General features: G+C 35.2%; 1 protein-coding gene across 1 annotated transcript; it reads right to left on the reverse strand.

Annotated features, from left to right (window-relative positions):
* Positions 1-463: 463 nt before the first annotated feature.
* Positions 464-19,581, reverse strand: LOC145770278 (inactive tyrosine-protein kinase transmembrane receptor ROR1-like). The gene is made up of 16 exons (XM_082581876.1): positions 19,540-19,581; positions 14,824-14,944; positions 13,742-13,917; positions 12,329-12,368; positions 11,346-11,485; positions 10,011-10,210; positions 9,613-9,804; positions 8,965-9,085; positions 8,432-8,628; positions 7,630-7,755; positions 3,941-4,051; positions 3,491-3,667; positions 3,041-3,216; positions 2,707-2,956; positions 1,972-2,048; positions 464-1,116 (listed from the first exon to the last, which is right to left on the reverse strand). The coding sequence occupies exons 2-16, from the start codon at positions 14,910-14,912 to the stop codon at positions 870-872; spliced, it is 2,319 nt and encodes a 772-aa protein (XP_082438002.1). The 5' UTR covers positions 14,913-14,944; positions 19,540-19,581; the 3' UTR covers positions 464-869.
* Positions 19,582-26,612: the final 7,031 nt, after the last annotated feature.

Genomic DNA, 26,612 nt, shown 5'->3' on the forward strand with positions numbered 1-26,612 from the left:
TAGCCAAAAAGCTTCTATTTTATACTTTACACTTTACGAGAGTGTTTCCTAACTTTCAACAGCTCATCATCGTTCAAGCCAAAGGGGCTATCCTTTTGCCATTCCATGTTGACGATGTTGTCAACTCTTGTGTACTGGTCTTTGGTCTTATAGATAGGCCTGTACTTAAAACGACGAACGTAACACATGATCAATGTGACGCTGTATGTTGATTGTTGCGTCATAGAAGGTAAAAGAAGACCGCGGTTGCAGTCAGGCGCAGTCAGTATCTCTACAGAACCTAAACTGTAAACATTTTCAAACGTTGGAAGAGTTATATTCGGTAGTGTTTTTGTAAAGTCTTCACTTAGGTAATAAGCTGGTTTCAGCTTAGCTTACAAAGCCCTTGCAATTTTAAATTAAAATATCAGGGTGCCATGGTCTCTCATTTGAAATCAGTTACCTTGTGAAAGATTTGTGACAATACTTTTTTATTACAAAACAATAAAAACGACAACAAATTCACATGCTAAACATTTCAGAAGTAACCGACAATGGGCCACAAAAAATAACTATCGCCTCTTCAACAGAAATAGTAAACATTTAATCAAACAACGTTTTTTGATTCTGAAATCTTGCAAATAAGTTGTTTTTTCTTTTCACCATTCTCTTGTCTCTTATGACTGAAGTAGGCAACAGGGAGAGATCTGTGGGACGTCAAAGTTTCTACGACGACACTGTCTTTTCCTCAAAAAGAAGTTTTCAATACATAAATTTTCCAATTCAGTTGAGTTTCAATTGGATTTCTCAATATTATCGTCTTCGCTAGATGGAAGGAAATGCTGGACAGGTAAGACTTCGCGTGTAAAACCTTCTACTGTATTGTCCTTTTAACTTTTCTGTGAACGATAATCAATACGTTTTCCTGACGAAACTTGCTTCGTACCGGGATCACTGGAACTACAAGGTTCCTGATTCTCCTGAAAATGCGGTTCCTTTGTTTTCGTATCAACGTCTGACGAAGCAAAAGATATTTCTGACGATGTTCCGTTGTCACTGCAGGATGGTGCATAACTGTTGGGGTGGGTCGTATATTCAGGTGGGGGGGATGGGGAGCAAATGGACGCCTTGGGTATTCTGCAATTAAACATAATGTTTTGACAGAAGTATTATTTGAACACAAAATAGTTTGGTAAAGTAAACAAATTTCAAACGAGTATATTATATATATAAGTTTAGCGTTGTATTAGACTAATTATGTAACTTAAATACTTTTCAGCAGTCGCTAGTATTGGAAGTACAGTAATTCAAAAAGTAATCAACAGATCTTTATATGTTAAATCAATAGCTAAAATAAAGTATTGTATTTTTTGAGCAAAAGAAACATGCAAAAAGCGCAGGATTATATTCAAGTTTAAAATTGAGATTACAAACTAATTTAAGGTATTGATAATTAAGTCTTCAAATCCTTCAAAACTGAGTGGGGGAATTTACTTTTTAAGTGTAACTTGACAAAAAAAAATTATGTTTGTAGATTAGACAGATAAAACCAAGTAACCACACGGCATTTAACATAATACATTAACGTGAACATAAAACTATAAACTACAAACGTTTTCGGCCATACACATGTCAGCCCTTTTCAATGTGCATTTATGCATTTCGTTTTTCAATTCATTGTGTAGATCAGTTATTTATTTTCAATGTAGATGTAAAATCAGTTATTTTTCGTTACTTGAAAAGGGCTAACATGTGTATGGCCGAAAACGTTCGTAGTTTATAGTTTATGTTAAATGCCGTGTGGTTGCTTGGTTTTATCTGTCTATGGTTGAAGAAAGTCACCTCTTTACCAAAATTGTTTGTAGATTAGGTTGAGAGGCCATAAATACACAACTGCTTCTTTCATAGTTTTGCTTTCTGGAATAATCTTAACATGGAGCAAGTTTCTTGCGTTCCAAATTTCATCCCTAGGTCTATAACCTGACAACCAACCTTCGCAGTTCCACACTCTTCACAATCAACGGTTCCTTGGATACTTTTGAGTAAGTTTGTAGTTTGGTCCAAAGAACCTGAATTGTTAAATGTAGCAATTTATAATCAAACAGAGATGTTGTAATTAAAGCCTATTTATTTGAGATTGACTATACAACATAATAAAGTATACTTATGCAAAAAATGCTTCCCAGTGGTTATCTGCATTGAAAAATGATGAGCTTTTCGATAACTGTGCTTGGTCGTATCCAGGCTTACACCCGATAGTAGAAGAATTAGATTAAGTAAGCCGGAAGGTAAGGAAGTCAATCTTCCTGTCCATTTACAGGCGGCCTTTAAGTATTTTGCCAAAGATACAGAAACGTGTTCTTAAGCGGTGTCGAACCAGCCCCCTTTCAAACGCCGAACCAGGGCTCTCACCATCTGGCTATGCTGTGGACTGTGCTTGCTATGTCAGGAAAAAATTACGAACTGAGAATGCAGTTTTTCAAAGGCCGCATCAGCTATAATGCATACATACATTATCAAACTGCAAGCCCATCTGTCGGGCTTAAGATATTGAGCCCAAAGGCTACGCAGATATTACATCTGTCGATAAACCAGCTCGAGACATAAATTTTGCAAAGGGAGATTATAGAGTAATTTGTTGTTGCAACTCAAAGTGTTCATCGCATATAGGTTTGTTGCAAACAGATGGTAAATTATTAATAGCACAACCATACCATCTAACCTTACCTGAAAACAAGGTCTAACTTCTGGCTGCGCAGCCCAACATTCATGCATGAGTGAGTACATCTTGGCCGGACACTGGTCGGGACAGGTAAGGAGCTGTCGACGAGATATCATGTCCAATACTTCGTGGTTACTGTATCCACAGTAAGGTTGCAACCCGTAACTGAACATCTCCCAAAGTAAAACACCGAACGACCAAACTGCGCTCTTGTCTGAAAACTGCCAACTCTGTAACGATTCTGGAGCCATCCATCTGAAATATTCGAATTCATAATAAATTTATGGGCATACAAGTACTGCGTTATGCTTCATACTTTTTATGGCGTGACTGACTTACCTGATTGGCCATAGACGCCCTTGTCGCGACCTGTAGTAACTGGATAGATACGAATCTCTGACAACTCCCAAGTTACAAATCTTCAAATCCATGTTTCCACAAACCAACACATTGCGAGCAGCCAGATCTCGATGAATGTAATTGTTGCTTGACAGGTATTCCATTCCTGATGCAATCTGTGATAAAAACGAAGTAACTAAATATAAATGTATATTTATGCCAATCTTTTATGAAGCAGTCAAAATGTTATATACTTTAAAATCGTTGTCTTCGTGTGAGCCTTTGGGGTCCAAGGTCTATCATTTTACACTATCCTTTTATACTTTTTACAGAATAAACACTTTATTTAAAACTATTGTAGCTGTAGTTTTCAAAAGTTAAGCAAAAATTAGTTGTATGTTTCAATGATTTTAATGGCATGCTAATGCTATGAGTAAACATTAAACTTACTTGCGATGCCATTTTGAAAAAGTCAGCATTGCTAATACTCGATGAACCGTGTCCATTTGCAGTCACGTGCTTTGTGACGTCAGAATTGGGTGAGTTGAGCACAAGGTGCTCGTGTAGATCAGTTTGGTCACTGTGTTCCAACACCATGCAATAGAAGTTAGGCTGAAGAACCACTGCCTGAAAACGAAGAGCTAGATGCATTCTATGCTTTCGTGTAAACACATGGTTTGTTTATGTAACAGAACACACACGCCCGATGTCACTTATTTCAGCGCGTAATCGTGACATAAACGTGCTTGTTTTTGTTATCAAACGTTCTGAACTAATATCAACAAAGCAATTCTAAAGAGACCTAACATTACCGTTTGTTTGCATTCGCTCATTCAGCTACATAAAACTTTTGTTTCAAAGCTAGTTTGGTGTAAATAAATAATAGTGTTTCCTTCTTACCTTTAAGCAGGTTATTTTTGAATGCTTTAGATCTGACAGAACCTTCATTTCGCATTTGAATTGATTCACCTGGTCTGCCGTAAAGTTGTCTTTTAATACTTTCATTGCAAACTGCAAAGAAATATTTTTGTAAACAAAATGCAAATAAGATTACTTTGTGTGGTACATTGGTGGTAAATTAGCTAGGAATGAATTGTATTTACACAAAATAAAATTATGTTTGAAGAAATTAATCTGGTGCGAAGTCCAGACATAAGTTTTATGAAGAGACTAAATGTTGTTTCAATTCCCAAAATGTTTTCTCGGGTGTATTGGAAAACTGCTATAGCCTACGTTTTAACCATGGCCATGGTTTTAACAAGACCGCAATTGAAAAAGGGCCAAAACCACACCGGGAGATAGTGCATTCAAATTGTAAACGTTTGGAAGTTATAGATGTTTTAAATAATTTTGTGTTACATTTTATAACATGTCAGCCCCTATGAAAAGCAGAAACAATCATAACTATTTGAGAATCATAATTAATTGATTGCTGACCTGTATACAAAATGACTCTAAGTCAAAACCAATAAAAAACGCAGCAAAACATTTAGATATCTCTCCATGTTAAGATGTGTTTGTTGCTGAAAAACCAAAAAAAACACTGACAGATTGATGAGCCGTACGATTTTGATTAAGAATGAAGCCAGGACGCTTTTGTCTTGTAACTCCACTTTTCATCTTGTCACATGTGAGCTGAAGCACTGATTCAAGCCTGATACTGGACTTTATCTTTAAAAAATGTCTTTAACCTGTTAAGTGCGTATGACGACAATTGTCGTCCGAGACAGTCGCTCTTGCTGTGCGTAAGACGACAATTGTCGTTTTCGTGATCGCAGCTATTCATGGCACTTTTAATTTCGCTTTCCTCTATTCGCTTTGTCTGGAAGGCGCAATTATGACGTGTGAAGAAACATAGATGCATTGTTTACACTACAATAACGATTGCAGCTTGACGGAAATCATTAATCCCTACACGACGTCCACGCCCTACATCACTCTATTACAATATTAGGTAGCTTCTGCACTCATCTACAATATAACCACAATTGCAAGAATAAATATATTTCATCCTAAATGTGTTTTTTTTTCTGAAATGGCTTCCTTCCCCTGTGTAAAATTCGAACTACATCATGCGCGTTCAGTCAGTGTGAAGTTATTTTGATGTAATGTTGCAAGCAGTTTCAGAAGTATTTTGTTGTGCTCGAAAACATATTTTGTAACATATAGTCAACAAAACAATAGAGTTTTGTGTTGCTGCTAATGTTAGAACAAGCATCAAAAAATGACACAGTTTGAATATTTCCAAACTAAACTTACGTGTAGCCTACTTTGTTTAGTGTCCTATAAATGGTTAGAAATTATTTGTAATGACTCATCAGCAGCATGTAGGAACGTTATTTCAAATATCTGATGATGATGATTTTTTTAGCTTATATCACTACGCCATCACATGACTGTTCTGTGAATTGATGTAATTTTTTTTTCTTCATAATAAAGAACTAGTTGAATAATTTCACAATGGTGAAAGGAATAATCACTTGAGAGTAATGCGATTACATCAGAAAACAATAGTCCAGCCGGAGACTTCTCCGCAATAGTCGATGAAAATGTAAAGCAATAGACACAAAAGGAAATTGAACAAAAGCGTATTGTGCTGCGTCATGGGGGTTTCCCCAATATCCTAGCAAACAATAATGCGACGAAAAATACTGCGAGTGATCAAATTAAATACGCACAGTAAGGAGAGTTTCGAAAAATTAATTACGCACTTAACGGGTTAAGCTAAAATATTTTTGTTGCTTGTTGAACGAGCTTACGGACAAAATATTTTATCGTTGATGCAACATAAAGTTCTGTCAAACAGATTGAATAAAAACATTTAAAAAATAAACTTCTTATCTCGACATCAAGTTTGGCCTAAAGTATTTTGGTATTTTTGCACGACTGTTGCTGCTTTTCGTGCCCTGCATGACTCCGGGTAGTTAGGTTAAACAATTAGTCATAGTTATGATTGAGGTTTTACTACAAAAATGCGGAAGATTTCAACATCATGTGAACCAAGTAAGAAAGTGACTGTCAAAGCTTATTTTTACACAGTTTCTTTTGCATCGTTTTAATGTTGAAGCCAGACGATCAGAAAAAAATGATTAAGGATTGGAAATTCTAAATGAAGAATGAAGAAAATTTTAAGGGTGTGAGCCAATTTTTTAAAAAACTTGGCAAGCAAGCTTGATTATTAGTATCAAACTAACATCCTGGTCAATTGAGTTGCACTTGTTTCGATGTTAAAACTATTTTTAGAATTGTTTTTGTAGATTGTTATAATCAGGAAAAAGGGGTAAAATTAAAACTGGAGTGGTAAAAGAATAGACCTTCGGCCCCAGAGGCTCACACGACGACGACAACGATCAGTAAAAATAACCACATATAACCTTTAGTTTCTCCCCTGTGGTGCACCAACTAGTATCATTTATAGTAGACTAACGCTACACAATAAAAGACAAAAAAAATTTGCATTGATTGGCCTTTCCAGGCCTGGATTCGAACCAGCATGTATATCCAAGCCCGCAACCAGGGGGGGGCATTGGGGGCATTTGCCCCCCCAAAATTTTTTGAAAAAATTTTAAGCGTTCTATGCAATATAAACTGTACTATGAATAGACGTACGTCGTACACGTACAGCCATACTGTGTGTAGAGTGTAGATTATCGAAAGTAGGCTACGCTGGTTTCGATAGTCTACACTCTTGACTGCGAAGCCATGACAAATGAACTTGCCAGGTGAAAAATTAAGTGGGAACGAATTCTTGAAAGTGAAAGGCCATCAAGTGCGATTGATGCGGTGTCAGCAATAGAATCCCAAAAAGAGTTTTATCCAAACATTTACAAACTCTTGATAATTTTGGCTACACTTTCAGTCACAATTGCTTCTGCAGAAAGAACATTTAGCTGTCTACGACGCTTGAAAAGTTACCTTAGAAGCACTATGAGGCAGGGCAGGCTTTCTGGACTAGCTCTCATGCAAATCCATCGTAGGCCTACTCAAATTCCAAGCGCGGAATTGGTGTTAAACGAACTTGCCAAATCAGGTAGAAAGTTAGACATTATGCTCTAAATTAAAATGTCATTTTTCATTTGCAAAGTCAACTTCTTTGGGCCTACAAACATAAAAACTTGTTGAGCCAACAAAATGTTTCAGGATTGTAATTTGTAATTACCGTGTTGAGTTTATTCATATGTATCTGTTTATGTTGATGTAAATATATGTTATTGATTAATTTATGACTCCAGTCGTGCCAATGCAGTTCGTAGCCTACAGATGTTGTATTTTATTTGTAATCGACTGAACACATTACTGTATTATCGTAATTTTCTTCCTTGGGTAGTCATAGCTAAATGAGAAAAGGTTACAAAGGCTAGATTCCTTTAATGCTGTAGGCTACTAAACAAAAACGTGATTGACATTAGTTATGACCACTGAACTGTAACATGGCAGTGCCACACACTCTATCAATGGGCGTGGACATTAACATATAAAAATGTCACAATGCATCATTTTAATGTTTGTTCTTTGATAAAAATTAAATGCCCCCCCCCGAAAATATTTGCTGGTTGCGGGCCTGTGTATATCTCACACTGTTCTCTCACTTGCTGTTTGCATGGAAAACGAGGATCGTCAGGCACTAGCCCTTTGTATATTTTTCCATACTCTCCATTTCCTATCTCACTTAAGAGCTGGATGGAAGTCGATTGCAGATGGGGAACAAGAGATTTCTGCAAAATTATGAATTAGTTGGTCAATTTTCTAAATTTACAAACAATATTATTATTGGTTTTACATCCAGTTATATTGTGCAGATCAATTTCAAATTAGGAAAAACTATGGAGTTCGAATGCAAGAAGCAAACTTTTATATTTTTTTTTCCGACACGGTCAACTGCGCAAATCAATGATAAACTGATGGCCTGTTGGTGTGATATCCGATAAAGTTTAAATTATTTTTAAATTATTTCAATGATTAGAACAAATAGGCATATTATGTTTAGTGACATTTTTGCGAATACAAGATCCAATTTAATTATGATTTCTTTAAACAAAACAATAAACTATACTACAGTAGTTAGGGAACACGTTCTCAACCAGAGATATAGGGTTTCTCTGATGAAAGATTCCCTCTGTCACGTGGATGACTTTACTTTCATCAAAGATAAACTGCATAAAAGTGCTCAAATCTTCTAAAGATAGCTGTTGAATGAAAACTTGTGGTTTTGATATCAACAAGAGATAAACGAGAACAAACAGAACAAGAAGTTTTGAATTAGAGCAATACCATGTTCAAGCTCACATCCAAGCTTTAAAAGAACTCAAACAAAAACACTTTTCGACATTCAAATTTAAACTCATCCGATCTTGAGGTTTATTACGAGCCAAGTTGAAAGCTGACGCTTACCTGGGAAACCATCAAAGGCATTTGGACTTGGAGTATTTCTGGAACATGTTGCGACCTGGAAGAAAAGCGACAACGCTTCTTTTGACAGAAACGCCGACTCAAGACAAACGCTATTGTTACCATGACAACCACAGTCCCAGCACAGGCCACGATGGCGATGGTGAGCGTTAAATTTGGCTCAGATTTGTTATCGGACTCTGCAAAACAATTTTAGAAAAGTCTTTGATAAAAACTTTCTAAAACTATTAATAAAACAATGTAAATACAGAATCTTAACTCTAAGCTTGTAACAAACCCTTATGCTAAGCTTGGATATGACTAAACAATTATATTTGTTTAAATTAATGCATTAGTTTAAGCATTTAATGAATAAAAAAAATCGACTACTAATAAATTTTAATGGAGATCGTTTCGATTTGAATTTGCAACGAAACAAAATGGCTTTTTTTTCGATATAAGAATTTTTTTGCTTTTTTGACGATATATCTTGGAAGTATTTTCGTTTCAAACTGTCCTACAATACACGAACTTACTGCATTTCTCAATCCCACAAGCCACTCTGCGTGTTTTTGCGCTATCAACAAAGCACCAAGGTTTATCCATATTGTTCCCTGGGTTTCGGCAGAAATTGTGTCCGCCAGCTAACTCGGAAAACTACAAATAAAATATGTCTGATTAATTTTAAATTTTATACTTTTTCTTGTGCTTAAATGTGAGTTCGACTCCGTGTAGGGTTGTTTCAAGGACAAAGACTTCCATAAAATAGAAATGATTTTTACTTCTGCACTAAACTCAGCATTGGGAGAATACGATTCGTGTCTTGTTGTAATTAACTTGTGATTAACTGCGTGTTAAACTGTGGTTATTGAAAAACGCTGAAAGAAATGCATATCTGGAAAGAATGCAGTTGCAAATAAAATTACAGAAGAATAATTGAAATTTGGCTTTTCTTTAGTCTAATTGATTTTAAAAGTCAGCTTGTGTGACAACGCAGCGGATCTAAAAACATTTTTAACTTTTTATCAGAGAAAAAACACATTGCCAAAACAGCCACTCATTTATTTAATCAACTGTGCTACTATCTTATTTAATTACGAACTTCACTCAGTGTCCAAACATAAAATGTATATTCAATTTTAATTTGTGTATTGCTCATTAACTTCATCTCAACAAAATTTTACCTTATCGCTCATAAAAGATGGCCACGTCTTGCAAATGGTTCCAATCTCGCTAACATCAATTGTTCCTCTGTACTCTTCTCCTTTATCATAATAACAATTTTGTTCCGGATTGCCACTAAAAAGTCCGACCCTTGTACACTCTGAATCTTCAGCTGACGGAAGCAGTGAACAATTCGTAGCATTAAAAAGGTCCTAAAAGTTAAAAGAAGCTGTTTAAAGTTACCAATAAGTAATATTCTCTACAAGATAAAACTATTTTCCTTTGAAGTCTCAATAATGTTTTTGTAGCAGGCTATCTTCCTGTTAAAAACGTACTTTCTACATAGGTTTATCTACAATTCTACATGCTATGCGACATGCAAACTTGTGAGACAAAAATTTCAAAAAAATTTGCTCACGGTTAAAAATGGATTTTTGTTCCTTTGCAGGTATTCCTTATGACAGATGTCACGCTTGAGTAGTTGACAGTCTTCTCTGCACAGTCTACCCATCCGCTTGACGTCGTCGTTTTCATTCACGTGACAGGTTGGGAAAGCAAAGAAGCAAAACGCAGGAGCAGCAAACTTCCTGCATTCTTCACTCACAATTGTTTGATCGGCTAAAAAAAACAATCATAAAACAAAATTATGACATCAAAATTTATTTGCTTCTTGAAACGTTTTTTGATGTTTGACCCCAAATAACTAATGTTTTAATTATAATAAATTTGATGTTTGAAGTTGATTTTAAAACAAAAGGCCGAGTTTCGTGAATATATTTACACAGATATGACAATGAATCATTTCTTGTGCTTATAGATGTACCTACACTGACTCAAGGGTCAAGGAGGTAGCACTGTAGCCCATAGAACAAAGTGTAGTGTTGCTTTTATAAATACGTATTAGTATTTTAGTACAAACTCTTCAATTCATTGAAGAAATAAGAGTGAGTCTTGTTTTTGTTAGAAATATGTAAAGCCACAAATACCACTCATAACCATACACAAGCTTTACATGTTGGACCCGGTATTACAGACACGAAACAAACAATCCGAACCGTCACATAAGCAAGCTTCAAACAGGCAGTGTTTTCAATACAGTGCCGAGCGTGATCGACCAGCGTCACTCTTCTGCTTCACAAAATTAATTAACTGATAAAATCAGAGCTACACCTAACAGAGAATGATAAGGCAGTCAAGACGACAAACAACTACTTTTTAACCCTGTGATCACCAAGCCAGGTGCCGAGAAAATAATTTTGAAATTTGTTCTGAAGATTGGATTTACGTCGCAATATCTAGCTCTTATTTAAAATAGTAAGGTTTTGCTTGGGCTATTCCTGTTTACTTGTTATCAAGTGCTTTATAGTAGCGTAAAAGTTAAACTACTTTTATTAATATAAGCTTACACCATTTACAATCTTATAAACCCGCAATCAGAGCGCAATTATATTTCAACACACTGCTTCAAAATCTGTTTTTAAAGCTATATAAGCCTATACTTTTTTTAACCCCAGGAGAAGCTCCACAAAACTACTGTATAAGATCTTTCTAAATTGTTTGCGTTTTGTGAATCGTTTGTGTTTCGCACAACCATACATTTGCATAGTGTTTAGACTATTGATAAAAACTATTTTTAATACCACTCACATAAGTCGACTGATTTAGTGACTGATGGTAACTTATATCAAAAAGTGAAGGACATGCAAATGTGTGTTTAAAAACTTTCCAAATCTACTGCAATTTTTCAACCTACTTAGTTGACCCAACGCTCGTTTCACTTGCTCTTCCATCATTCCTTGATTTTCAAATTCATCAACATAGATGTTCGTCCCATGAAGGAAGTTTCTGCATGCTGTTCCAGTAAACGCTTCACACTTTCCAGTCAACAAGTCTCTGCACAAAAGTTTAATCTTCAGATTTTAATGCATGTTTATAAATTTTGTAATGCGGAGTGTAGTCTCATCTGTTATGCATATTGAATTGGATCATTTATTCCCAGGACGTAGAACAACGTATTTTAGGCTTGGCACCGGTGAGAGGTCCTGAGCCCTATACAAAACACTTCAACAAAAAGCAATGTAATTCCAAAGAATAAAAGGTGTTTTTTTATTTTCTGGTAGCCTTTAAAATAAGTCGGACGCGGGTCAAAAGGTATCACGTGCCAACGCTGTTGCTTCAGCTCCCATAGCTCCGTGGACTCTACAATCAATACCAGGTAATATCTAACATGGATGGATCCTTTTGTCGTTTACAGTGGAGCAACGCACTTCAAGGACACCTCTTTATTAAGAAGCTTTTATTGAATGGGATAATTTACAGAGGCAGTGACACTGCAAACTTTACTTTGTCCATCCCTGTGTCCGCGCTTGGGTCAGTGGTTCAAACCTTTACATTAAGTATGGAAAATTTCCAGGATTACAAGTTCAAACAAACTTAACAATTATTAAAATCTAAATTCGAAAGGAAGAAGAGTGGTTTGAAATAAAGCGTCCTGGACAACGTTTTTACTTCTTTGATAAAACAAATAGAGATGGTGTCATTCGTGTATTCACAACACGAAAATTTATTAAACTACTGCGCAGAAGGTTTAGATAGCAAAGCAGTGTGATTACGGTTAAAATCTGCATTCTTAAGTGCAAAAGTCAACAATGAATAGCTCACTCGTTGTTAATCTTCAGCATGTGCAGTGTTGCCAAACATGGCGCAATGTAATTAAAAATAACAACAACGACTTACGGCAATTTAATTTCATCTTCTGTCGGTTGAGGGGGTAGCTCTGTGAACAAATACAATTTTGGAAACAAATTTAAAGTGGATTATAAAGAATTGATTGTTGAATGTTTTCATGGTTCGATTATATTGACTGCTTCGAATTTTGTATTTCATTAAACCACGTCATCTACCTTTCCACAGCCTCGTTACATGTTGGAGCTAGAGAGATAGATGACATATGCCCCGAAACTCTGAGGTCAATTACCATTTGTTTAGCTTTGTGCATCTGATGACATTTTCATTTATTTTCTCAGAAGAAACAATAAAAAGGCAGAGATTTTTGTGAGAAAATTAGGCCGTTTAACCAACCTAATAGGTACAAAATTGAAACGAACTAGTACTTGAATGATTTAGAGTATTTTGTAATATTTTTAAAAGAAAACGAAAAAAAAACAGAAAAAAAGGGAAAATAATTTAGCCTGGGTAATGAATTTTGTTATCATCACCGCAGGAACTAGGAGATGAAATTTGAAACTAAGAAAAGCAGTGTAAACAAACCACAGCACCTTCGTTATCACCAAACTATTATTAATTGGTATGAACTATCGTTGTAGCAACCATTTAGCCATTTGTCAATGGCTCCGCTTTATCATCGCTCAGTAAAGCTGTATTGACAGTTTGTGATAATAAATGGTGAATATGTGTCAAGTTATTGATGACTTTATAATATTAGGCGTAGGTACGGTTGCGTTTGCTTATCAATCAATAATAAAACTATATTTAGTTATTCTGCACCGATATCTTAAACGACAAAGTTATACCATAAATTTGTAATGTTACGGAATTTCTTATCAAGCATGGTGAAAAAAAGTAATTATGAAAGAGATTTGTTGTGTACACTGATGCACAGCCTACTGGGCAACGAAAATAAATGTAAAAAAAGTAGGCTCCATTTTACACCTCTAATTGTTGCAAAACACATTAATTTCATCAAGGTACGTAAAATGTAATTTTGTTCAATGTGACTTCAGATAACCACACAAAACATAAAAAAAACTGTAGTCGACATATCAACAGAACGCGCCCTTTATTGTTTTCTATACTAGCACTTAATAACGAAAGATTGCTCCTAATTGCATAGTCTCTTCATCACTAATCTTCAATTCCCCGAATGTGTGGCGGCTATACCTTCTATTAGGCGGCATTTGTGCATGGTAGTCCTTTACTAGTGATTGTAAGCTATTGAAGGAAATACGTGAAGACGAATATTCTGAACTCTTTTACAATTTACACAACAAACGATCTAAAAAATAGTGTGCCCAAGATAAGTGAAGTGGTGCACTAAAGTGAAAAATACTTTGAGCAAAGGCGAATCCATGCATTTAGTTTTTAAACGTTTGAGACTCAATAAGCAAGCAAGTCAATGGTCACCCTTACCAAATGAAACAGTTAAGTGGGCACTGGTCTGCACCCTCCGCAACCCATTTGAAGCTTCACACCTGTAGAACCCAGAGTCGTGGGTATAGGCGTCAGTGATGCGTAGCCTTGATCCCCATGGTCTAATTGTAATGGTGAAACGGGGGTCATCTTTGACTGGGGCATCTTCAAAGTACCTGAGATAGGTATATTAAATATTTGAAAAAGAACTTCCTTTGATGTAGCTTGTGTAAAAAAACGCAATTAGAAAAACAGAAAATACAGATTGTTATAGCATTAAGGTAGATCTAGTGATTTCTGTCTCAAATTGTGCTGTTCAGTTGGTTAGACGAAAACAATTTTTCTTCAAGCAAGTAGCACCAAAATTGCGTTGCTTTGACATGCTACAAATGGATCATTACTAGTGCGTAGGCCTAATCTCACCGTAAACACCTCTAAAACATAAATTGTCAACTGCAGATCAATACACTTGTTTGTTGTTTTCCCCTGCATAGAATTGGTGAATGTCGTGACAACTAAATCCAGCGGTTCCGGCGAGTAAGCAAGGCTTAAACCTTGGGTCACCGGTACCCCTTTGATCCCTTTCAAAGGCACTTTTTGTTGACGTATGTGCACAAGGCCGATTTTTTTCGGTATAACAGAGGAGAGGTCAAAAATACACGCACAACGTTCACTATAAAAACAACAGTCGTTTAAATTGAACATTTCACTTTAAGCCGGGTTTGAGTTCAATGAGACAAAAACCCAGTTTAAAGTTTATGCCTCCCACAAAATACCGAAAATTACCGGAAATGACTTTAGATAGTGACTACGGTGAGTTGTGTGTGATTTGCTATAGAAAAAACTCAACTCAGTATATTATTATTATTGACAAATTTTTGCTAATTACAAAGGCCAAAGGAATAAGCATTGAAAGATCAGCCGTCGTCGTTTAGATTTTTGGTATCTAGGGTTTATTTTTTTAACACCCCTTCCTGGCTATGTTCAAATACTTTTTAAATGATCATCGCTAAAACATTTTCGATGTTTTCACATGATTTGTTGTATTTTGAAAGCAAAAAATTTAACTTAATATATCTCACCAAGTGTAGTCTATGCTGTCTTTTGGCCAACCATCAACCTTGCACTTGAAATGTACACTGCCACCGGAAGTTGCGTTTTGATCTTTCATGTGACTCGTCACGCGGAGAAATATTATGTTCTCTGGAATATATAGATCATGGAAGCCAGTGTTTCAATAAAAGATTGTTGCTACCCACTTGCCAGCAATAAAACAACTATTCATGGTGTGATTTGTAGAAGTATTTATCTCAGGCGTAAAAAAACCTTTCGAGAAGTTAGTCCTGGCTATTTCCGACCGATCAAAGCTAAGTCCGTTTAATCACCTTCGCGAAGATCTGAAGACAATGGGGTTACATTCAGAACAAGTCCATGACTGTGCTACATGGTGCAGAAAATTCAAAGCTGAGAGCCTTGCCACTGAAGCAAGAGCAAAGCTTTTGAAAAAGAAAAACCACGACTGTTTGTTGTCCAGCTTGAGCACTTGGCGGTTGACGTTTTTTCAGATGTTTGTCTTCAACGTTGCCAGATTTTTAAGGGTTGCCAGAGTTTCTTAATTTTTGGATTATTCAAAAAGAGTAATCAGTAGTTTTATGAAACGCAATGTATCAAAGTTGTAGTGTTGTAAGTAATAGAGTTTTGGTCTAATTTATTATATGAAGAACAAGAATCAATATTTTAAGAAAAAGGTTGCAAACAGAAATTGTATTGTTCATCATTTTTTATATCTTATTATTTCTTATATCTTATTTTGTATTATCATATCAAGTCTGACTTGGCCATTTTAACGATTCCGAGTAAGGAAACGCCAAAATCTCCCCCACTTCACAGTCTTGCTTGTATCTACCACAGCGCAATAGGAATAAACGGCATCAAGTTTTCTTTTTACTTACTGTTGAACAATTGACAACTTATTGCTTAAAATCCAACCTTTCAAAGCAATCAAAATTTCATTGAGATTTGACATCTTGCGTTAATCATGCATGTAGTTCATTTTTTGCCGCTTTGGCGTGAAGTTTATTTCGAGAGTGTGCCTTGTAATGCCCAAGCAGGTAGCAACGAAAATGAAACGTTGTTCAAGTTTTTGTTTTAACTTAAAGTGATTCTAATCACTAATCCTTGTAGTGTTAGTTAGATATGTTGTTGGTCATACAAACAAGTTGTTTTTTTCTAAAACAAAGCTGTTTTCAAACGCTTCCACATTACCGACGTGACAGACGTCAGCGGTTCGTAGCCAGTAAATAAGGACAGAATGCATACTTGGTGAAGGTTTAACCCAGACAATTGGCAGAGCGTTGACAGATTCTTATTTTTTGAAAACGAAAGGGCCACGCAGGTGTTTAGAAGCAAAAATCGGCTAAAAACAAAAGAAATCTTGAAACTTCGCCCAAATATCACTTTGTAAAAGCTTTGTGATTTTTCGTTTCGCTATTTTTTTTAAATTATAAAAACGTGAACTAGACTATTCAAGTGGTGAAAATGATGAGAGCGACATCAGGCCAAAAAAAAAGAAACTAAAATGTTTTGAAACATTGCAATGATTTGCCACATTTAGGAGGCTAGGAATTACCAGATGCTTGATTTAATTTAGCCTCAATTTAAAATACAAGCAACACTTTTCAGGGTCCAAGTAAGCTGATTTAAGGATCATCAGGTCATGATCTTGTCAAATAACATTTCTTGTTTCGAGAGATTGAAAATAATAATCAGCTTACTTTCTAGAAAGTAAAAAGTTAATTATTTCTTTCCAAAGTTACGTTTTAACAAATAACAGGAAGGTACGAAAGTAGGAGCTGAGTGAGATGACATCAAAAAGTTTTTGGCTACCATCATCGATCCGTCATATTCGCATCCCAAGCACTGTATTGTTCTAAAACTCCAAACACAGAGGGATCTGAATCTATCAGTATACTCTCACTGGTACAACTGCAAGTTTGTAGCAGGAAGGAACACATAGCTACAACAGCTCTAATAGCCGCATGAGTGATACAAGTGCAGGTGTATTCTTTGGAAAAAATAAAATTAGAGGTTAGTTTTGTTCCTTAATGAGTTTTTTTTAAGTCTCCTCTGGCAATGCTTCTGCTTCTAATTTAGTCAAGTAGATCTATTTGTGGACGGGAATTTGAATTTGAAAAAGTTTAATTTTTGAAACATCAAATTATTTACATAAAATAAACTGTTTTTATAACTTCATCGACGGCGAACATTTAGTAGACAATTTTTTCAATATTCAAAAACACAAGAAAGTCTAACCAAATGTTGTGTTTTACCTCATAACTGAAGTCATGACCTAAAACTAGATCATCTCTGCATCTCTCCAAAAAAATGGTCTCTTATTTAAAACCTCTAACGCAATATAAAGTATTGTAGGCTACATTAAAAACGCTTATTTGTCAATCAAAGAAAAGACGACATACAAGTGAAAACATGGCAGCATGCCTAAAATATATTGGTTGAACTGAAAAACAAGTTGAGAGAAAACCGGATAATAATAATAATGTTATGGTTTTATTTATTGTCTCTCTTCAACAGCTAAGGTCTTTAGTGACAAGGCTCATTATTAATTTTAATCAGGTTTTACAATGCTATCACATTATTACCTGACTTATTTTCACTGCGTTATGCAAGAAAGAATACAATTGGTACTGTTTTAGTATTTGGTTTGACCCAACCCGCAATCGATCTCTGAACTACCAGCACCAGAGTCGAAAGCAAAACCACTCGGTCATTGAGCTGGTTGAGGAACAGGAGATATATTAACTACAAAAATGAAACTTCACTAAACGAAACTAACACCAAACAAAGGAGCAAATCTCAAATTGAGGTTTCGCGCGGCTTTTGGTTACAAACAAGGGGCTGCATTTACACTTGAAATGCTTTTTTCATAAAAGACTTTTGAAATAAAATTGTGTCATTTAACCACAGCCAAGCTTCACAAAACCTAGGTTATGACGAACTCGAGAGTTCGCGGTACAAAGCATAGCCTACATTTGCTGAAGCGTAAAGAAAAACAAAATATTTTAGGACTGGCTATCGGAATAAGCAGACCAAAGAAATATATTCCCATGTTTCGTTGAAGTAGATCTGGTGCATGCGAAAACAAATTGAAAGACTTTTAATAACCCTTGGCAGTTTAATCCATGCTGCTCGTGACAAAACAGAAGTGAAACTTGAAGAAAAATGTCAAAGCGTTGATTCTCACTCACACGCATTTGGCTTCCACCTTAAAACCTAGTTGACACCAACTAGAATACTAGATCAATCAATACAATGAAAAATATTGGGGAAAGATGGGATTAAGCAACGTATCCTGAAGCTTAAAATGGCGCCCGGTGCCTTGGAGCACCCTAAGAAAGCAAACAAACCAAAAAACGTGTCAATATTTAGGCTACAGCTAAGATGAAAAAATAGAGTGTTCTCACAGATCAGTTCACGTCTATACAGATATATCAAGAAAAACTTCATTCTTAGTTTGGGAAATTGTTAGAATAATTCTCTTTGTCGACAAATGAACGTTTTAAGCATGCCAAGTAGGCAGTAACGTTGACATGGGAATCCAGGGGTACTTTTGGACCGGGGCCCGGAATAATTTTAAGGGCCTGAAACCTTTCCCAGGGGCCTGGTAATTTGAAGAAATCCCCTCGCATTCTTTGAATATAGTGCACTTTTCTTAAAAGTATCTTGAATTGGGCCCTAGGTTCTCATTGGTATTGGCCATAAAATATCTCCCCAACGGCCCTGCAAGTAGGCCGTACAGTAGATCTATGCTTTTTTGGCTGCATTTGATATACGTTTCCACTGGACTTTTACGATTCTAAACACTTGATTTAGTTTGATAGAATGAGTTACTGCATTTTTGTGAGTTGATATTCATTCATTTTTGGCATTTCTTCTTTATTCAGTTTACGAGGTTTATTGTGCCAAATGACCAAGGCAATGAAATCGATAGCCTTGATGTGGCTCAGTCACCTATTACTGTGCGTTAAAATGAGGTGAACTTTTTCTTTTTTGTTTTTTTATTCTTTTTGCTTATTTTAAAAATTTGAAAACGAATTTATATTTATTAATTTGATAAGGACTAGTCAACATTTTTTTGACACATTCAGAAAAATCTTAAGGCAATATTCTTCAAATTGATGAGCAGCAATCAATTACTTTAAAACAACACAAAAGTTGCATTTGCATTGAGAAGATGTATTTTTAAACGAATTCCTCATTTTTTTCTTTTTCTGGACACTGCAATTTATCAATGTAATAGGTTCTTTATGATAATAAATTTTCCTTCGGTTAAGAACTTATGGGCCAGTTGACGAAAACTGATTTCGTTCTATATGTGAACTTTTTCTATTTTAAGCTTTGCTGTACTAATATTTACCCAGTTTCATAATTTGGGGACGATCTAGATATTTTAGATTCTAACGTTTTGATTAAAATATTATTTACTGTATTTCAGAATAAAACATTTTGTAAATATATCAGAATAATGTACACAGTACAATACAGTAAATGACTGTTTTTATAAACCAACCATTTTCTTTGTCGCTGACAATTTTCAATGGTAAAGACACAGCTGCATGCTCTTGAGCGGTGTCGAACCGGCTGCCTTTCGAACGTCGTACAATGGCTCTCACCACTCGGCTATGCAGCCGACAGCCAGTTCATGATAGTTATGTAAAAGACAAGTTTGAGTGACCTGTGTTTTATTTGTTGTGGCTTCAAATGCAAAAAGCTTTAATTACCTGTGTCCGCGGTCGTGTCTTTCCCTGATGTCGTGAGCTCTTCTCTGAAAAGCAAATACTTTCAATATCACGTGATCCTGGGAAAAGAGTTTTCGGTAAAAGCTTTTATAAAGCTATTACTTTATTGAAAATGGAATTAATTTAGCATGACGTGGTAATATTTGCTATTAAGAATACGAGTCACGCAATAATACCGTCTCCTTATATTCTATCCTAAACTCGACAAAAAGGTTATTCGCAACCGTTGACTGACAATACAGTAAGAAACTGTAACCATACAATGAATTTGAACATGTGAGAGAAGCAAAAATGTTCGCGTTTAGGCCTTCTTTTACCGCAGTAGTAATAGCGTTAGTGTAAACATTTATCGAGTAAATTCCATTAACAAGACATTATACAAATTATTCTAGAACATTGAAATAGATGGAAGCCTTCCTTAAAAATCAGCCATTTTAATAGAAAAACTTGCAAACTGAACAAATAATTGCACCTGCGGTAGCGGTAATGATACCTGGTTACAGATTTTGCCGCAGTACAACCATGGTACAACTAACCTGATCTCGCTTGTTGTATAACTTTGCTGTGAACGTAATGGATTCGCTTTATTGTTGTCAAAGCGATGTCTCCTTCGTCCGGCAAATGCACCTGAAAAATTACTGTTTTTTAATCAAAATTCGTTGAAGTTCTGCAGCTACACAGTTGCAGATATCTGGAGCGTTTGCCATACAAAACAAATTGAATTGCACTTGTTCACTGATTGCAGCAGTATGACAAAGAAGGTAATGCTTTTGGTTTCCAACTACGTGATCCTGGTTCGATTCCCAGTTAATAAGATAGTTGTTATGGAAAATCGGTCACTTTTTGTCCAAGCATGATGCATCGTGGAAGGTGTGGGGTGCAATGCCGGTAAGAGAATATTGTTTGCTCGGTACCAATACGATCTCATTTCACAAGACATCTTTAAAATATGCAAAAATATCCTACTAGTAACTTCATTGAAGCCAAACGTAGCTTGGATGTAAATGCAGTAAAGTATAAGAATACACAATTTTTCATTCAAGTTACCGGCCCCTTTGAAAAGGTTTCGGCTCTCTAAACTCATCCGGGCTCCAGGTTAAAAATAACCCTTTGACCGGTGGGTTATTTTGGACTCGGCCAAAATGATTTCAAGAGTAGGAATCTCTTTTAAAGGGCGATGGAAAAACCGTCTACATCAAGTCATCAATCCTGGATATAATACCACCAAGGAAAGAAGTCTTTGAAGGAAAAGTGGCCGACAATAAGGAATTGGTGACCTACTCTCAATAGTGCTGCAGGCTTAATATATAAAAAACTTGATTTTTTTGTCTCTAACCTACAGCACATAACACAGAACCTTGTTTACTCATATTAGATTACATCATGTAAGATTTTGTAAGCGTCTATTTGTTCTGGAAAAATGCCACAGACCAAGAACAGAAGCCCAATACTTGTACAAAACAATTATCTTTTTTGTATTATATGTTAATTTACGATTTGCATGACAGTTTTGTTTTTGTTAAATCTTGGAGAAAATTTTCGTCAGCAATGCACTTTCACATCAATACCCTTGGCCCCAGCCCTCCCGACGTTATTTTGAATAAGACTTTAAGTTGTCCTGCTCTCCATTAATTTGGAAAAAATAAATTAAAAAGTTAAAGAACTCCATAAATATACAACATCCCAAGAGGTGTTAAAAATCAATGAATCAACTTTTGCTATTAAAGGTATTATAATAAGCTTTTAATGGTACCACCTACGTCCCAAAAAGGATAAAGCAAAAACAATTTCAAATGTGTCATCTGCTTTATAATGACGCAATCATGTCCTGTGGCTTAATCGTGTTTCACGCACCAAATGTTGAAATTTTCTCTAAAATATGAAAGAATTTGGACAGCTTTTAAGCAAACTTGATTATGGAATACTAGTAAAGTGGCTTTTCAGTTTTGAGTTTTCACTCCTGTGTTGTGAAGGACTGTGCAACGTTACCGATTTTATAGTAGGCTATGTTATGTTATTCACAAGGATCTTTGCTGAGGAGTTCTATGTGTTTAGTAAAATGCTAGTCTGCCAAATCAATTTTGTCATCGGAATGAATGTCATGAAACAGAATGAATCGGGTGTCATCAGACCCAGTCTCCAGTCATCAGAATGAGCAGGAGCCTATTTCCAAAACTTAACTACCTTGTTTGGGCAAAGATGCTCAACTGACGATACATTAAACTCGAACCATGGTGAAACATTCCCAGGCCCATTTTTTTTAAATTAAAGTATTGTTTATCATTTTATAACAAGCACCTGCAAAGAGAATGCACGAATATATATTCTGACAATTCATTGTGTGGCCTAATAAAGACATTGTCTTGTCATGGCAAGATATTGTCGCAAAAAGTGCAAATTTGTTCTTCATTTTTATAGTCGTGACCACAATTCTGTTAAAAGAAACTTTTTCTAAGTTATTGTTTGTCTATTTCCTTTGAAATGAAACCACAGTATATCAGGCATCATAAACAATTTATACAGCATTGTGATGAAATGCAAAGCATCCAGAAAATTATTGTATCAGGTTCACTTGATATATTTCAGCAAGAAACTGTTTTTGAGCGGCATACCATTTTTGTGGCCGCTAGGTCTGTCATCAAACCTCGGCTATGTCGTTAATATATAATATCCACAATGGATGTATTGTTAAACACTATTGGCACGGTGGCACCGCAGATAGCCGAATTTAGACTAAAAAGTTCATTTTATACAAAAGTTTGTAACATTTTCAAAATAGTGAAGATATAACATAACAATATAGTTTCCGCAAAGAGTTTAATTTCTTGTATCAAAGGCAAACAAGACACAACAATACAACAGGGTTGAGCATTATAACAATATATTTTACATATTTACAGATAGTTTTAACAGTTAGTGCCTTTTCTATCTTTTGACTGACAAGCCGCAAATGTTTAGTCACGTATGTTGGAAATATTTGATGCATTGGGACCACCCATTACTGACTTTCTAAATACGCTTTATATCCTAACAGTGCTAGAAACGATGTTCTGATGAACACCCAAACTTTTCAGTATTCATGCTTTATATGTTTGATTGATAATGTTGCAACCTTTTCTTAACTGCAAGTTGTAATAGTACGGGAAATATAGTAAGTAATTAGCTTACAGGATCAACAAGTGTGATGTACCACTTGCCCAAAGATGAGAAAGCACTGCCTGAGACAGTTAACATTGCAGGCAAACCGTCCAAGAGCAAGCTAACAATTACAGCAAACTATTATAACAGCAAACAGCTAACACTTATTTTGACCTATAACACTTGCTAGAACGAGTTGGGCTGAGCACTTGAAAAATATAGTATCATAAGCTACGTCTTGTGATGTATTAAATGGTGAGAATCTTTTGATTTCGCCAAATGTATTGATTTTATGGAGGCTTACTTCATATGAGAATTGTTATGCCATTTCGTAATCTACAAAATCGAATCGCGTAATTGGGTGTCGTCGTATTGGCACAGCGCTGTTTGCCTAAAAGATATAAGCCAATTGAGGACAAAAATATGTGGAAAATTTAATATATATTCAACATTTCGTTTAAACAGTCCTCGCTGTGGAATCCTACGTTGCATTCCAGTCTCAGCACAATGCACCCATTTCACACTGACCCTGTTGACGTAATATTGTTTGGACAACACTTGTACTTAACTTTCTGTTGGTTCTAATAATTAAGTGAATTTGTTCATCAGGCATTTACTTTGTTTTCGTTTTGGTTTAGGCTCCTTTAGTGCAATTATTTTATCGTTCTCTTCAGATGCATTTGGTTTTTAACCTAGCTTCGCAGAATGATGTAAAAAGTACAATTCCAATTGAGGAGTTGTATTTCGTTTCACTACACGTATATGCGAGAGCACTGCATCCAAAAAAGACAAAAAGTCTTCTCACAATAAACAAAACAAAATAAATTGGCACGAAGCGAAACAATTTTAACTTATTTAGAGAATTAATACGCGCAAATAACTTCGTGCGTCTCAAATATTTCAATTTTATTCAAACTTTTGATTTGATTAGGCCTGCTTTTGCTAATCAAATAGCGTTTCATAAAAGCATTTTTAAATGAACTTTTTAATCACTTGTCTAATTATCTCCACCAGACTGCAAAACACATTTGATGGATATCGGAAACAAAATCAAATTTTACCACAAAAACACCTTTCAGTTGCAGTGGAAAATGAAAAGTGCTTCGATATTTTATGAATAATAAGCATTAAGCAATCATAACAAAAATGACCTATTTTTGAAACGATGATTTACATGCTATAAAGAGCATTGAAACAAACAGATATTAGTAGTAAAATTTACGGTTGATTATATTTCAACTCTAGGGTAGAAAGGAAAGCACAAAAGTAGATTTCTTTAATTACCCTGTTATACGACGGTTGCACACAGCAGCATAGGCTAATAAAAATTTAATGTTATTTTGAATAGAAAAAAGCGTTTCCAATTCACATAAGTTAGAATGCGTAATTACTTAATCTATGATGCATTAGATGCAAAGACATAAAATATACTCTACCAAACAACTTAGCTTTCATAGAATCTTATAAAGTGGTCGTTCTGACAACTGACTTACCATTTGTCAACAGCCAGAAACAACTAAGGCGAAGTAGCATCTTAAGTTTCATTGCAATTTTCTCAGGTTGTATTTCTTGATATTTTGCCCAGATAACCTACTTAGTTCATCACAAAAGTATGATTACCTTATTTTTATAAAGATCTTATAACTACCTTATTTTTTTATTGAGATCTTATAATGCATAGTTCACTGCATGTTGAAAAATAACACATATCATAAATACTGTAAACATTAAAGAGAATATTATAGTAGCATACAGTCTTTCGTTTCTAGCACTAGTTGCAACGTTGATCAGATGAACGTTGCAACTAGTGCTAGAAACGATAATTGTCCTGATGAACAGCCAAACTTTTTAGTATACAGTCTTTCTATAAATATAGCATTCTGTTATTTTTTTGCTTGTCTTGATGACATTAAATACTTTCATGTTTCTTAACGGAAATTTGTTATTTACATAAATTTATCCGTTTTCAGCACAAATTCTTTTTAATACAAACAATGCAGATGCAAGATTCAAACTAACTTGTGTCTTTCAAATTTTTTTGTCTGATTATTATACAAAGTCTTACTTAAGTCGAGTAAGCTGCCCAAAGTGGAGTCACTATTTCTGAAGTGACTTCATATTCTTATGCAAAGCTCCTGTTTAAACACTTGCCAAGTATGTAAAAGCTTAAGGTGCGCCTTAAATACCAAAAATATCTTAAGCTCATTTCGTCCGATTTTTTTGCTAGTCAAATAGTGAACACTATTTGCTTCCTTTGGGTAGAATTTACCGCATGAAATGCCATGAAAAATCAATAAAAAGATCTTCCTACCAAGCCACAATAATACATCAAGAATAGGATCCCACAAAATTATCGCTGTTACTTTTGTTAAGAACAATGCCTGACGAGGAATTGATTTAATTCAATTATCAAAAGTTTTGAGAATTTTTGAAAATGCTCTACTTTTGTCTTCAAAATGTCAGCTTAAAAGCAAATTCCGTTTTTTTCACGTCAAATGACTCTTGCAAAGCTTAAGTCACGAAAGAAAACAAATTAAATGTATGTGACATTGCAAAGCCCCAGTTTCCAGAAAGATTTAAAGCTGATTTTCTAATATTCTATTCATGTCTTTTTCGAAAATAAGATTACATTGCTAATCTACGGTAGTTGCATTGCTAATACAAATTGAAAAAGACAATAGAATCATGTTTGGCCCCTGGGAATAGGCATTCAATCGTCGACAATGCAAACACAATCTATGTCTTGTCTGATTTAGTTATCAACACTCTTCAAACTAAAAAGTCAACAAATTCATTTCATTAGAAAAAAATCCTTTTTTTGCATGAATTCAACGTCTTTTGAGGTTGCAAGATGGTACAAAGCGTAAAGCGTTTGCTTTGCATTGTTCATCTAGATTCTAGAATTTACAAACAAAATTTTAAATACAGGACGAACGATTTTAATGGTGATTTGTGTCAGCAAATTAGAGTTAATAACAAGTTATTAGTGGATTACTTTTTGCAAAATTCGCAACTGGACTTCTAAAAAATTCAATGACGTTATCCAAGACTGCGAGCAAGGATAATGTAAACTGAAAACGCACCATGATAGCTCTTTGTTGTTGTGAAGATGAAAATCTTCGACGTTAGAAACAGTGATCTTGGGATTACATGATTTGCTATATTCCACTATTCCAGAAGGCCACATTCACTATTCAGCCCAATTGAAGTGCTTTGCAAACAAATTTTGTCCTGCACCTAAGGCAGTACCTATTTTTCGTATTCTCTTTTATAAGATTGTGCTGTATTGTTACAGTCAACATAAAAGTAAGCAATCTTATTAACTTTCTTTTTAATATCTGTTGCAAGAACAGTTGTAAAAGTTGTAGATTTGTAAGCACTGTTTAAACAATGCCATACCAGTTCGATTTAATCACTATCAAAATTGTCTGCTGTCTATTAAAAACAAGTAGCACTATAACGTTAATTGTCGCTGTTTTAGCGAGAATTTCTGCATTGTTTTGTCAAAATCAAAAGCGTTTTTCCATTATTTTGCCAGGGCCTCCTGTATCATCCTGCTGACCTGTTTAATTAATCATCGCTAAATAGAGCTTGCTTCGTTTGCTCAAAATTCTGATGACAAAGTCTTCAAAAAAATGACGTGTTCTAAATATTTTTCTTTTTTCTTTCATCACGTTGAGCTTTGGGCAGTCAACCAACCGTGCTAGTTTTATGAACGAACTCACAACAAATATAACCCATCCAGAAAAGCTATTACTTTTTTGCATTGATTCAACCTCTGCAGACATTGAAGCTATGCAAAATATTTTGACGACCTGTTTTAGCCTGATATTGCGAGTTTGCAGCATCAGTCTAAAACAAGTCGTTAATATTTATATTGTGAAGTAAGCGACTATTAAATGGCATCATTCGATGAA

Source organism: Aplidium turbinatum, chromosome 5 (assembly GCF_918807975.1).
Source record: "Aplidium turbinatum chromosome 5, kaAplTurb1.1, whole genome shotgun sequence".
NCBI classification, from domain to species: domain Eukaryota; kingdom Metazoa; phylum Chordata; class Ascidiacea; order Aplousobranchia; family Polyclinidae; genus Aplidium; species Aplidium turbinatum.